Below are 14,650 nucleotides of genomic sequence, written 5' to 3'. Positions count from 1 at the left end.
TCACACTGTTTTTTTTTTCCTGTTTTTTCAACACTCATGCTCTCCCTTAAATGACCAGTAGAGGGCAATATTGTATAAGTTTTCAAGCAAAAAACCTTGCCTCTGTGTGTGTGTGTGAATGGTTTTCTAGCCTGGTGGGGACTTAAACCTGAAGGCACACAGACTCATGGGGACTTCCCAATGGGTACAAAAGCTTATAAATCACACAGAATGAGTTCTTTTGAAGAAAGTTTTGTGTGATGAGTAGGTTTAGGGGCAGGAGCAGTGTAGGATGACAGAATATATGGTTTGTACAGCATAAAAACCATTACGTCTATGAGTCCCCAGAAAGATAGTGAACCAGACATGAGTGTGTGTGTATGTGTGTGTGTTTGTGGGTGGGTGTGTGTGTTGTGGATGGGGGATGGTGGATGAGCTTAACTGATAAGAGTTGCCTGCAGCATACTTCAGCATTACTACTCTGTGTGTGTGCGTGTGTGTGTGTGTTCTTTTTTCTAGCCTGGTGGGGACTTCAACCTGAATGCACACAGACTCATGGAGACACGTGTCACTGATTTCTACAGTGTGTGTGTGTGTGTGTGTGTGTGTGTGTGCGTGTGTGTGTGTGTGTGTTCTTTGTTCTAGCCTGGTGGGGACTTCAACCTGAATGCACACAGACTCATGGGGACACGTGTCACTGATTTCTACAGTGTGTGTGTGTGTGTGTGTGTGTGTGAGCCACTCTTCTGTCTAAAAAGATTACCTCTCAATGCTGTGCTTTGGCCTGCATTAAAGGATAAAACATTTTATTCTGGGTTTGAATAAAAAAATTAATGTATAAAACCAGTTTATTTGTAGGGCATTGACAATATTGTTTTATATAATTAGTTAAATAATTGTGTTAATACAAATAATTATTAATAAAAAAAATATAAATATAAAAAAACATTACTAACAAAAGAAAAAAACACAGTTAATTGTCTTTAAAAAAAAAAAAAGTAGTGTGTGTAACTTAAAAAATGAGAAGATTAACGCCTTTTGTTTAAATATAAATATAGAATAACTAATTTTAGAATAACCAGAAGGTGGAAGTGTAGCCTTATTTAGTAACCAGGTTGGATATGTCCTAGGGAACACTGTTTTGAAGATAAAACTATTGTTGTTATTGTAAAACAGTGTTTTCAGACAGTGAAATAAAAACAATGTTCTCTCACTGTTTAGATTTTGTGTCTGTCATTCCCCTCCCCCCTCACTCTCTCAGGATCACTCTGTGTGTGTGTGTGTGTGTGTGTGTGTGTGGAGGGGGTCTCTCTCACTCTCTGTGTGTGTGTGTGTGTGTGTGTGTGTGTGTGTGTGTGTGTGTGTGTGTGTGTGTGAATGTGTGTGTGGAGGGGGTCTCTCTCACTCTGTCTGTGTCGCCTTGTCTCTTGTTTTTTCATAATTTAACCCTTTCATATCATAATTGCTATCAGCAATATCTATCACTTTATTGTGAAAAATAAGTTAAAAAATGTATTATATATATAATACTGGTCTTCTGAACTTACAATATTTTGAGCTGCAAAAAATACATTTGCACATAATTGAAAGTGATATCCTAATACTTTTAATTGTTTTCTATAACATGGGCTTTAAAGAAGGCCATGTGCTGTGTTTGCAAAGATCACGTATGACACCTCTTTAAACTAATTATTTATTGATAGAATTCAAATGGATAAAAAAAATTAAATTTCGCATGAATTTATAAAAGTGGCTGTTTATAATAAACTTCCATAAATTATATGCACGCTTATTACTCTTACCTGACACTGATATTAAAATCATTGTTGCGGTTTCTGTGATTTGGCTTAATTTATTTATTTATTTATATTAAAAAAAAATATTGAATGCCACACATATTGAAATAAAAACAAGCATGCTTTTTGCAGCATAAGACTGGTGAACAATCACAAGCTACGGTAGGTCAAAAACACATGAAGAGAAGTGCTGCAGTTAATGAGGTGAATTCAAATGACTTTGACATAGTCCCTTTATTTATTTATTTTCCATATTAAATGCCTATTGGCCTTTTGTGCACAGTTAAGCTGATGCCACCGGGGTGGCGGTGCCACCGGCTTGGGCCCGTCATCGCTGCTCGCAGCTTTAATTATTATTATTTTCACTGTATATAATAATAATAGAAATACTTATTCAGTGTTCATAATCATTATTTATTCAAATGAATAATAGTATTATAATCATAGTATTAAATGTATTGTTATTTATAATAATGAATATGATAACAACTACAGCAACAGCAACAATAATAATTATTAATATTATTAACACTGAATATAATAATAATAACTGTAGTATTGTGGTCAGTAATTATAATCATTATAATTATTAATAAGATTAATATTAATCATTATTAATAAGAATGTGTGTGATTTGTTGTGTTTCTCAGGCTCATATGCAGGTGCAGTGATAGCCATGCCATTAGCTGGGATTCTCGTTCAGTACTCAGGCTGGCCCTCCGTCTTCTACGTATATGGTGAGAAACACACACACACACACACACACACACACACACACACACACACACACACACACACACACACACACACACACACACACACACACACACACACACACACACACACACACACACACACACATGTTGGTCTATGTGGTTTACAGGGACTCTCCATAGGCGTAATGGTTTTTATACTGTACAAACCGTATTTTCTATCCCCTTACACTGCCCCTGCCCCTAAACCTACCCATCACACACACACACACACACACACACACACACACACACACACACACACACACACTGCCCCTGCCCCTAAACCTACCCATCACAGGAAACATTCTGCTTTTTTACTTTCTCAAAAAAACATCATTTAGTAAAAGCTACACTGTGTAACTTTGTTAGTTTATTCTTAGCTAAAATCACTTAGTTCTTTCAAAAATATATGTGCTCATTAATGTATATTTACTTCTTTCAAGTAATAAAGTATTCTCGTAATTTTATAATATACCATTGAAAATGCATAAGTGTTAGGAGTTCGGATGGCAGGCACCATGTTGCTCCTCCATCTTGAAAGTACAGTAGCCAAAGAGGGACATCCCCGTAAATTCAAGCTTCGCTTTTCGCGTTTTTACACTCGATGGCACCGTGTCGAATGTGAAGAGGAGGATTGCTTGAGGCTGCTATATGATGATGGAGGATCACTCTTAAGCCCCTTTCTAAATGCACGTCGGACCCGCAATATTCCCGGAACATTGCCGGGTCGCCTTCTGTGTGAAAGCAACCACGTCCCGGCATTGATTACCAAATTCGACCCGGGTCGGGGACCTAGTAATATTGCGGGATATGTATCAGAGTCGCCAAGGAAGCGGAAAAGAGAATTAAGACGGCAACGCGACAGGCAAATCAACAAGACAAAAGTAAATATTGGAGTGGCCTTTCCAAGATGGAAAGAGCTCATGAGGAGCAACGATTTTAAAAAGAACGCCGACGTTGCCTGCTTTCTTCTCGACAGGTAATATTAATTCAGCCTATTTGTGTATATTGGAAGTTTTATTGTTGCTTGGCTAATTATATCATGGTGTGCGGTGCATAACACTAGAACGACGTCTAGGATAGTTTTCCTCGCGTCAATGATGAAAAAGTATTGTTTACCTTATAACATAAATCCGTGTTCTATGACGGATAACATGAGATTAATATTTGAATTGCATTATAATTTGTTTGCCTTACGCTAGTGATGTCGTACAATATACACAATAACGATAGCACTGATAAAAAAAGTTCCTTTACTAAGATTAGCTTGCATTCGTCTGGAACCTGACAGCTGATGTTAGCAATGAAATGGTAAAAAATAACGAAAACGTAAAACTATTATTCATTTTACATATATTAATTCGATCATAGATCATTTGGCAAATTAAATAACTGCAAATTATAATCGTTTTCAAAAGTAACCTCATCACTTGCAACACTCACCGAAGAGGTCGAACTGGAAGCCATGACTAAATCGGCCACCGTAGGAGTTGAAACGAAATCGAAATTGAGAGGAACAGAAACTATTATTCACTGGATGGTCATATATCTTTTCACCACTAGATGGGGGAAAATATCACACAGTGTAGCTTTAAAGGCCATTTGAATTATGAGGACATTTGATATGTCCTCATAAACCACTTTTATAGTGTAATACCAGTGTAATACCCATGTAGTTATACAAATTTGTGTCCTCATAAATCACATAAACAGGCTCACACACACACACACACACACAAAAGTGGGATCATGGGTAATGTCCTCATATTTCACCCCCTCCTTGTAATACCCATGTCATTATACACATTTGTTTTCTGATATTTCACAAAAACACACACACACACACACACACACACACACACACACACACACACACACACACACACACACACACACCCACACACACACACACACACTAATGACTGAGTGTGTCTCTCTGGCTGCAGGTAGTTTTGGGATCTGCTGGTATTTGTTCTGGATTCTGGTGTCATACGAGAGCCCGGCGGCTCATCCGACCATCACCCCGGAGGAAAGGCAGTACATCGAAGATGCCATTGGGGAATCGGCTGGACTCGTGAACCCACTGATGGTACGAACACACACCTGTGCATGTTTAAATACTGATTCTAGAGTCCAGAGACGACCAGGCTGACTCTCTCCTCTCTTTACCTCATGCAGAAATTTAACACTCCATGGCGTCACTTTTTCACATCGATGCCCGTTTATGCCATCATCGTGGCCAATTTCTGCAGGAGCTGGACGTTTTACCTGCTGCTCATCAGTCAACCTGCGTATTTTGAGGAGGTGTTTAAGTTTGAGATCAGCAAGGTGAGTGAGCAGACGAGATTCAGACGACAATACCTCACTCTGCGCTCAGATAATAAGAAGAATATTGTTCATATTTTGATTAGTCAGTGTTGGTTATTTAGTGTTTATAATAGTAGTAATGATACAATAAATATGACTTATTATTATGAACACTGAATATATTATAACAATACTTTTTATAAATAATAATAAGAAAATAAGAAAAACAATAAATATTTTTTATTTTAGGAGAAGCATCTGAGACAACTGATAATTAAACCCATTCCTGGTCTCTGTCTTTAGGTTGGTATCGTGTCTGCTCTTCCTCATCTGGTGATGACTATCGTTGTGCCGATCGGAGGACAGCTGGCCGACTACCTGAGGACTCACAACATCATGACCACCACAAACGTCAGGAAACTCATGAACTGTGGAGGTAAAGCCTGCGCATTCATTTAGAGGAATGATAGAATTATCCCTCTCTCTTTTCGATAGATAAAGGACACTGGATGCTGCTATAAATGAGACATAAACGCCATGTGGCTGATCAGTCTGGAGTCACTGATTGGCTGACAGATGCTTCTTATGTTCTGTGTGTGTTTAGGATTTGGGCTGGAGGCCACGTTTCTTCTGGTGGTGGGTTTCTCACACACTAAGGGGGTCGCCATCTCCTTTCTTGTCCTTGCTGTCGGATTTAGTGGTTTTGCTATCTCAGGTAAGAACATACATTGTCAGCATTTTTCTTCAATTGCCATCCACTGCCAGCATTTTTTATAATTTTCACAAAAGTTTCATGGCCTCCAAAATATTTGTGGCAATAACCAACAATACAATGTAAGAGTCAAAATGATCAAATTTTCTTTTATGCTAAAAATCATTAGGCTATTAAGTAAAGATCATGTTTCATGTAGATATTATGTAAATGTTCTAGTGTAAATATATAAAAATACTATTATTAACATGCATTGCTAAGGACTTCATTTGGACCACTTTAAAGGCGATTTTTCCTCAATATTTAGTTTTTTTAGCACCCTCAGATTCCAGTTTTTCAAATAGTTGTAGTTCTATCCTAACAAACCATACATCTGTGGAAAGCCTATTTATCCAGAAAATAATAATTTAAAAAAAATGACCCTTATGACTGGTTCTGTGGTCCAGGGTCACATTTTGCTGTATGCATATCTGAACATGCATGATGTCAAAAGAAAGAACAGACCCTCTGCTAATAAACAAAAAAGCCTGTCTTATTCTATCATCATGCATTCTTTTTTAATCAAAACTTGAATGTATAGTAAGTTTAATTAAAAAGCAACATTTTGAGAAAAAAATTACATTTTTGTCAAAGACTACATCTGGATCAAATTCTGAACGATGATCAAACACAGATGGAGTAGATGGAGTCCCTCAACACCCCAAAGCTTCAGTCTTGTAGCTCGTCCTGGGGCAAAAATCGAATCAGTTTTGATTTAAATGGTGTTTAATGTTGATGATTGCCTAATTTTACATATGCATATGATTATAAATGCTATCACTTGTTTCTGCTTCTTCTTCACGTGTATTTTGATCAGGATAATAGTTTAATAGTGACCCTTACCATATAAAAGTAAAAACTGTTATAAATTTAAGGAAGAGTTACATTTATATATTTATACTGTTCAAAAAAAAGATGCTGTTCTTTTGAACTTACTTTTAAAGCATCCTGAAATAATAGATGTATAACAGTTTCCACAAAAATACTAGTTTTTAACATGGATAATAATCATACATTTTTCTTTAGTATCAAATCCTCATATCAGAATGATTTCTGAAGGATCATGTGACACTGAAGATTGGAGTAATGATGATAAATTCAGCTTTGATCACAGGAATAAATTACATTTTAACACATATTTAAATAGAAAACTGTTATTTTAAATTGTAATAATATTTCACATTTTTAGTCAAATAAATGCGGCCTTGGTGAGCAGAAGAGACCTCTTTCTAAAATATAAAAACATCTCCCCAACCTTTAGGGTTCAATGTAAATCATTTGGACATCGCTCCTCGCTACGCCAGTATCCTGATGGGCATCTCTAACGGCGTGGGCACGCTCTCTGGGATGGTGTGTCCTCTGATTGTTGGAGCCATGACCAAAAACAAGGTATTGAGCTTAACCCATAGACACGGAGGAAAAGAGAGTTTGTTGAGCTGGACAGTCTGTTCCTGTTTGTGTTTACAGCTCATGCCTTATAACATTTATAGAGATCATGTGTCGTTTTCTCATCTCTCTGGTTTCCTGTCATTATATAACCGCTCCTTTTCTCGTTTTCTTCTCTTTTCTGTTCCCGGGCATCACATTTTGTTCATGCACATCGCCCTTCTCTTCTTGCCTTTATATCTCTCACGTTAGGGTTAGGTTGCACATACATTACCTGAAATGTTATGATGACACATGCATACACAGATATCTCTATCAGACTCTACACACACATAAACAGACGTTCTTGTCCTGTGTGTTTCTCTCTGTAGACGCGGGAGGAGTGGCAATATGTGTTTCTCATTGCTTCACTTGTTCATTATGGTGGAGTTATCTTCTACGGTGAATATTTCTGTCCATTTCCTTCCATCCATCTCTACATTGTCCTTATGTAATATTTATAGTTATTGATCAAAATTCCTTTTGTGTGTGTGTGTGTGTAATATCTGTGGCACTGGGGATGAAAGGCTGGATCTAATCTAACTTAATTTGTAAACATTTTATTATTCATATTTTTTTATTTGATTACTTTTATTTGAATTGTTTTCTATTATTTAGTCAATTTAACAAAAATGTTTATTAATCGTTTATTAAAATTATAGGAGGTATAAAAAGTGATTAAACGAAAATAATAAAAAAGTATTTTTTTTTAAAATCACGACATTTAAAATGTATGTGCAGTCTTAAAATAAATATATAGACAATTTTTCCTTGGATTTTGGGGTGGACATTTTGATTGTTATTTATTATTAAACATATCCTGCCTATTTTTGTGAGATTCTGCCTGAATCCCCTTCAAAATGAATAAATGTCAACATAAATCATAGTGATGATGTCCCTGCTGATGTATTTCAGGTATTTTTGCGTCGGGGGAGAAGCAGCCGTGGGCGGAGCCAGAGAACATGAGCGAGGAGAAATGCGGCATATTAGGAGAAGATGAGCTGGCGGATGAAACGGAAGAGCTGTACCGCTCAACGGGCGGCGGCTACGGAGCTACTACCCAATCAGGTGACCCCAATGGGGCGGGGACTGGAGGGGGCGGAGCCGGAGGAAGCTGGGTCTCAGACTGGGACAAAACAGAGGAATACGTCCAGCCTGTTGGCACGAACAGCTTCCTGTACGGAGGAGAGGAGGACAGGGGACTGACCGAATGATTTTGAGGGCTCAGAGATCAAGAGGACGGGTGGGTGGAAAAAAGGACAGAATATTCCTCCCGTGCAGAAACTGACTGGGACGGAGGAAGTGGTTTTGACCCAAACTAAAGAACATCATCATTAACATCAAACCTTTCTATTGATATCACATAGATTCAGCAGAAGTGTGTGTGAGAGAGTGTGTGTGTCAGTTTGAGTGCATGAGGGCGTTTACCAGGGTACGAAAGCGTAAAACTGGCTGATCTACATGACTAATCGAACGTATGGACGTCAAGTGTGTCCCTACTTTCGACTGCCCGATCATGTATTTTAGCCAGTGATCATCATGGTTTTGACAGTATTACTGTTATGAGATGTTACTGCCATTCTGCCTAAATTGTGACAATCATGAAACTGCGTGTTAATGGTGATACTCACACACGACATACATGTTCAAATCCACTTTGCAGAACAACTAAAGTATAAATCACATAAAAAATTAGAGAATTGATCTCATGTGCCAATACTGTGAGGTGCGTTTAGTATTGGTCCCTTTTCAACGAGTCTCGTGTAGACAAACACACTTTTAAAGGCTAGCGGTATGAACTATTTGGATAAACTTATAGCAGTGTTGATATACATTGTTTTTGATAGCTAATTCTCTTTAACGATTACATTTTTGATCTTTCATTTTTATTTTTTTTATGTATTTAACCTGTAGCCATATTAAAGTTGTAGTCATTTATTCTGTTGAAGGAATATTCAGCATTCAATAAAAGTCCATCTACAGCGTTTGTGGCATAATAACAACTAGCACTAATATTTTTCAGTTTTCTGTGGCAATTGACATTATCCCACAAACGTTGTCAATAGAGCTCTTTTATTGAAACAAAAATGATAATTTGTTTAATGAAAACATCATATTCAGCCTTTACTTTTTTTGTTCTAAGTCGGACAAAACCGATGCCAAGTGCTGACCGTTTGCGTGGAGGGCTTCCACTCGGCAACACGAACAACATGCTATGGAAAGATTGCGCATATAGACGAGAGAGGGACCAGAAAATGGTAGTAGAGGAGATGAGATGAGATGACCCTGCAGGTTAGTTACAGTATATGGTTGAAAAGAAATAACACAGTTTAACAGAAATGATCAGCACTTCCTCTCTTTCTCTCCAGCATGGCACTTGACATTTTCAATATACTCTTATTTACTCACACATCAGCATATTCAAGAGAAAGTTCACCCAAAAATGGAAGTTTTGTCATCATTTACTGACTCTCATGTCGTCCCAAACCTAAATGACTTTATTTCTTCTGTGGAAGAATATGTGGCAGTGGTGAATCTCATTTCTGGGTAATTGCATCCACAAAATTAAAATGAACAACAACAAAATCTGAATCTTAATTGACCCTTCGCTAAGCCCCGCCCCCCGTAGTTACTGTTGCTACGCCTGTCAAGCTTTCGCCCCTGGCACGTCTATTACAGTATGTATGCGCCGGTGTCAGACATTTCCGAGGAGATAATTAGTCATTTCTGGCGAACAGGGGAAATATCTGAGCGAGTAAGAAAAAAGGGACTGCAGTATGTATTTGCGGGATATATCCGCGACATATTATGCAACCGATTACAGAATAATTTCAATAAAATTGAAGCTAAAGCCTATGGTCTCAGTGCAATCAGCAGCTGCCTCATATGTATGTTCATGCACAACAGGGTAAGTAAAATGAGAAAATAATCGAATAATTATAAATCAAACAACTTATCAATAAATCTTGTGGAATAAACACAAGACATTAGCCTGAAAACTTTGCAATGATTCTCCGGCTTAACGTTATATTTAGCGCGCCGGGCTACTGCTCACATGTCGTGTGTCTATAACCTACTCCTTGGACCTGATTCTGACCTGAGCCTTTCATCAAAAACCACACATTTACTGAAACCTTATAACAGAAAGCCAGTCTCTCAAACATGATGGGTTTTATTAATATTATAAACACAGCCACTGCAACAATCCTTATGATGAAATTAATTATTAAGTTAATTTGCACACATTTTGTCTAAACAAAACTACAATACAAAACTAATAAATAAAGCTAAGACAGTTCTTTTTATAGTCTATATACTGCATCATATGTAATAACTTGCATCAGTCAAAAACCTCATGTATTTTCAGTTTGTTGAAGCAAACGTAGGTGTTTTTGTTAATCCTGACGACATTTAACGTTGTGAATGGGGTCTCACACACACTGCTTGATTCAAGGCTGGTATTTCTTACCTTCAGTTTTACGTTTTGGGGAAGGAAAAAAAAATACACCATCTGTCCAAACTTTTAGGATAGGCATCAGATTTGCACAATCCATACGCACAGATTTGCATCGGCATGTTTCCCTCGAAAGCTTGACAGAGCTTCCGTGCCTAGTTACGGTTGCTAAGCCACGATTGGCCTGAGGTGGTATTCGGGCGTGGCTTAGCGAAGGGTCAATTGTACATTAATTAAAATATTTAAAATAGAAGCAAATTAATAAAAAGTATTTTCTAAAAATTAGTTTTAATTTAATTTATATAGATTTGCAATAATACTCATTGTCGTTTAAAAAAATGTAATCAGCATAAATTAATTCCTACCATGCTGTATACAAATAATTTTAATAATCTTATTAATAGATTTTATTCATTTTTAATGTGGTTGTATGGTTTGTTTACCCCTAATACATAGGAAGTACCATTGCAATTATGATGAAAGTGGATGTCGATTTAGGCTGTCAGGCTCCAAAGTTTTCATAAAACATCACCCCCTGGTTAAAGGCCTAAACCTATAATCCCAGACTACAATGCATGTTTAAACTGAACACACTTACACTGACATGTCTTCAAATATGTCACTGCCACTGTTTTGTCTCAAGATGCTCACCAGTAACGTGTTTTTCTAAGGCACATTTATAAAAGCTACTTAAATGTCTTAATTGAACTAAGGCCTAATCCTGGCTTAATCTAAGCCCTGTCTGTGAAACCAGGCCCATAAGTCTTTGAATATGGTGTGTGAGTCATATGACCTGCTGTTATGATGCTTTAGGGTTGTTTCTCAGCTGGAGCGCTTCGGTTGCATATATTCAAAGGACATTTACATTTAATCATTTAGCAGACGCTTTTATCCAAAGCGACATACAAAAAAGGGGAGAGCAATAGAAGCAACGAAACAAACAAGGCCAACAACCTGTAAGAGCTGTAAGAAGTCTCAGTTAATTAAGCACAGTACACAAACAAATATTATTATTATTTTTTTGGACAAACAAACAAAATTTAAGGACCGTCTTTTGTGCTCCACAGAAGAAAGTAAATCATTCACGGTTTGGAACGACATGAGGGTGAGTAAATGATGACACAATTGACATTTTTGGGTGAACTATCCCTTAATATAAATCAAGCAGATCCCATAGAAATGAAGTGATATTTCTGTGGTTCTCTCTGAATAATTAAGATAAGATAATCACTTATGATGAAATCTCTCTGTAGAAGGACATTCTTGTAACACATCACTGCGTTTGTGTCTTTTTCTTTCTTTTTGTTTCTTGGGGTTTGTTTCCTACGTACTTGTTCTATGTTGTGAAATGTGAATGTATAAAAAAAAAAAAAACTTGTGATAAAGCAACTTGTACGATTAAACTTTTTTATTGTGATTATTATTATCATTGTTGCAGTTGTTCAAACAATCAAAACCCTTATTTCAATCTATAGCCTACTAAAACTCATTTGTAATGTAAATGTATTTATACATACATTATTCATGTATATTAAACAGTTAATAGTTTTTAGATAATCCAAATACTATTTTTGTGAGTGTGTATTTCCAGTGGGAGGTATTCCGGGAGTTCTTGAACTTTATTTGGGAGCCACATTTATTATTTCTGGTGTGTTATTATGGTGGTAATGCATCAGAAGTGGAGTTATGAAGGGATCAGTTTCTGCGATCCATAAGTGATGGTCAAAATAAATATGAAGATGTCAGCAAGTAGCTTATAGTCAAGAAAAAGCAATGAACCCGTATCTGTTACACCAGAGAAAACAGACCACGGCTTAATGCATTCACAATTTAATCTCTACACTCAGAATTAAAAAAGATACCAAGGAACAGGAATAAACAGTGTATATCTCACCAGTGACTGAAACCAAATCAGTCCTGCAGTGACCTCTTGTGGCTGACAAACTTACATTTGCTGATGTTTGCCCTTTAGTGGAGAAACGCTGAACTATAGTTGCATTGCAATACAGGTTTATATAGCATTCAGGTATACTTTTGATATACATTTTCAACTAAACAAACATAAAATGCATTGCTTTTTAAATTTCTTATAAAACAAAAATGAATGCATGAATATAATTATTTCAACCTCTCACAAAAACACAATTAAGACTAATTAAGATCTGACAATAAACATGACGATAGAGTGAAATGGTCTATATGCATTCATGAAGCTAAATTATACAATGACATCTCTTTAAAAATATTGTTGCTTAGGCTATATAATACATTTATTGTTAACCCAGTGTAATTATTAAAAACTCAGAATTTAGCACATTTGCTTATAATGTGTTAATGCCCACAGATAAACTTTTATAGCATAAACTGTACAATCATTAATAACTTCACGCAGATATTCACAATAACTAATTCTGTGTTATTATGTGTGACGAGTATCCTATAATTGCCTAAGGTGAATCTATATGTTTAATGCCTTTTTATGCGTGATATTAATAGTATTTACATTTATAAACTTTAGATTTCAGTGCTTTCTCTTCAGCTTTAATGCACAAATCTAACTTATATAGGCTAGCCAACAATTCCTCCTGTTATCGGATCTCTGAGATTGCAGCGGATTGTCTGGGATCTTTTAAAACAGGACACACTTTTGAGGAGGTGGACTTGTTTCACTGTCTGTTCACTTTGTGAACAAATTTCAAATTTCAATTTCCCGTATTATATTATATGTCTTGTTTGTTTTTCTAAAAGTCTTCATGTTCTTCTGAAGAAAGAAAGTCATACACCCAGTACAACATTAAAGGGATAGTTCACTTTAAAATGAAAATTCTGTCATCCTTTACTTACCCTCCAGTTGTTTCAAACCTGTATGAATGTCTTTCTTCAGCTGAACACAAGGGAAGATATTTTGAAGAATGTCAGTTAACCAATCAGTTAACTGGAGCCATTGACTTCCTTAGTAGGAAAAAAAATACTATGGAAGTCAATGGCTCCAGTTAGCTGATTGGTTACTGACATTCTTCAAAATATCTTCCCTTGTATTCAGCTGAAGAAAGACATTCATACAGGTTTGAAACAACTTGATGGTGAGTAAAGGATGACAGAATTTTCATTTTAAAGTCAACTATCCCTTTAAGTTCGGGGTCGATGTTTTAATTGGTATTTGCATTCAATTAACTTTATTAATTAATTGGCAAAATTATTGCTTTCAATGACTTCAATGGCAACTTGTTTCCACCACAGAAAATACAAAGACAAGAAAAAAAATAAAAATACAGGAAGCTCGTTAAACAAAGTAAACTCGCAATTCTGACTTCATAACACACAATTGCAAGAAATAAAGTATTTTTCATCTCAGAATTGGACTTTATAATCAAAGACTTTATACTATTCTATTATTAAAGCTACACTGTGTGATATTTTCCCCCATCTAGCGGTGAAAGGGTATATGACCATCCAGTTTCTGTTCCTCTCAATTCCAATTTCGTTTTAACTCGGTGGCCGATTTCATCAAAGATTAACGGCAATCCCCCTCTTCACATTCGACGCGGTGCTATCGAGTGTTAAAACGCGAAAGACAAAGCTTGAATTTACGGCTATGTCCTTCTTTGGCTAATATACTTTCAAGATGGAGGGGCAACATGGCGACCGGCATTCGAACCCCTCACCCGTATGTGTTTTCAATGGCATATTATAAACTGACGAGAATACTTTATTACTTGGAAGAAGCAAATATACATTAATGAGCACATATATTATTTGAAAGAGCTAAGTGTTTTTAGCTAAGAAAAAACTAAAAAAGTTACACAGTGTAGCTTTAAATCACGCTGTCTATGGTATTTTCAATATTACTTACGAAAATACTTTATTACTTGAAAGAAGTAAATAGACATTAACGAGCACATACATTTTTAAAAGAACTAAGTGTTTTAACTAAGAATAAATTAAAAAATTACACAGTGTAGCCTTAAAGGGACTTTGATGTAACGCTTTGCCGGGAGTTTGACTGACAGGCGATCTGACGATCTGACCAATCATATTCCGCCCTCCGCCATTTTGTCCGAAAAAACAGTCAGGAGAGTTTGTGAGTTTGTAGATTAACGCATTTGAATAAATAAAAAAACGGTGTGTACTGCCGTCTTTCCGCGGTTGAATCTAAATTCCTTCGGAAGTTCATTCATGTTTA

General features: G+C 36.4%; 1 protein-coding gene across 2 annotated transcripts in view; it reads left to right on the top strand.

Moving 5' to 3' along the window:
• Nucleotides 1–10,225, top strand: part of slc17a7b (solute carrier family 17 member 7b) — a 42,350-nt gene extending 32,125 nt beyond the window's left edge. Inside the window, exons 6-13 of one of the 2 annotated variants that reach the window (XM_067434633.1) lie at nucleotides 2,426–2,512; nucleotides 4,477–4,619; nucleotides 4,709–4,858; nucleotides 5,141–5,273; nucleotides 5,442–5,552; nucleotides 6,850–6,977; nucleotides 7,346–7,415; nucleotides 7,929–10,225. In XM_067434633.1, the coding sequence (XP_067290734.1) occupies nucleotides 2,426–2,512; nucleotides 4,477–4,619; nucleotides 4,709–4,858; nucleotides 5,141–5,273; nucleotides 5,442–5,552; nucleotides 6,850–6,977; nucleotides 7,346–7,415; nucleotides 7,929–8,227 (1,121 nt within the window). In that variant the 3' untranslated portion in view covers nucleotides 8,228–10,225. The remainder of the gene's footprint in view (nucleotides 1–2,425; nucleotides 2,513–4,476; nucleotides 4,620–4,708; nucleotides 4,859–5,140; nucleotides 5,274–5,441; nucleotides 5,553–6,849; nucleotides 6,978–7,345; nucleotides 7,416–7,928) is intronic. The other variant, XM_067434634.1, reaches the window with a different exon arrangement.
• The last annotated feature ends 4,425 nt before the right edge of the window (nucleotides 10,226–14,650 follow it).

The sequence above is a fragment of the Pseudorasbora parva genome, chromosome 24, assembly GCF_024679245.1.
Source record: "Pseudorasbora parva isolate DD20220531a chromosome 24, ASM2467924v1, whole genome shotgun sequence".
In the NCBI taxonomy this organism is placed as follows: Eukaryota; Metazoa; Chordata; class Actinopteri; order Cypriniformes; family Gobionidae; genus Pseudorasbora; species Pseudorasbora parva.
The sequence above is the reverse complement of the archived record's forward strand: the minus strand, read 5'-3'. Positions and strand labels throughout refer to the sequence as shown.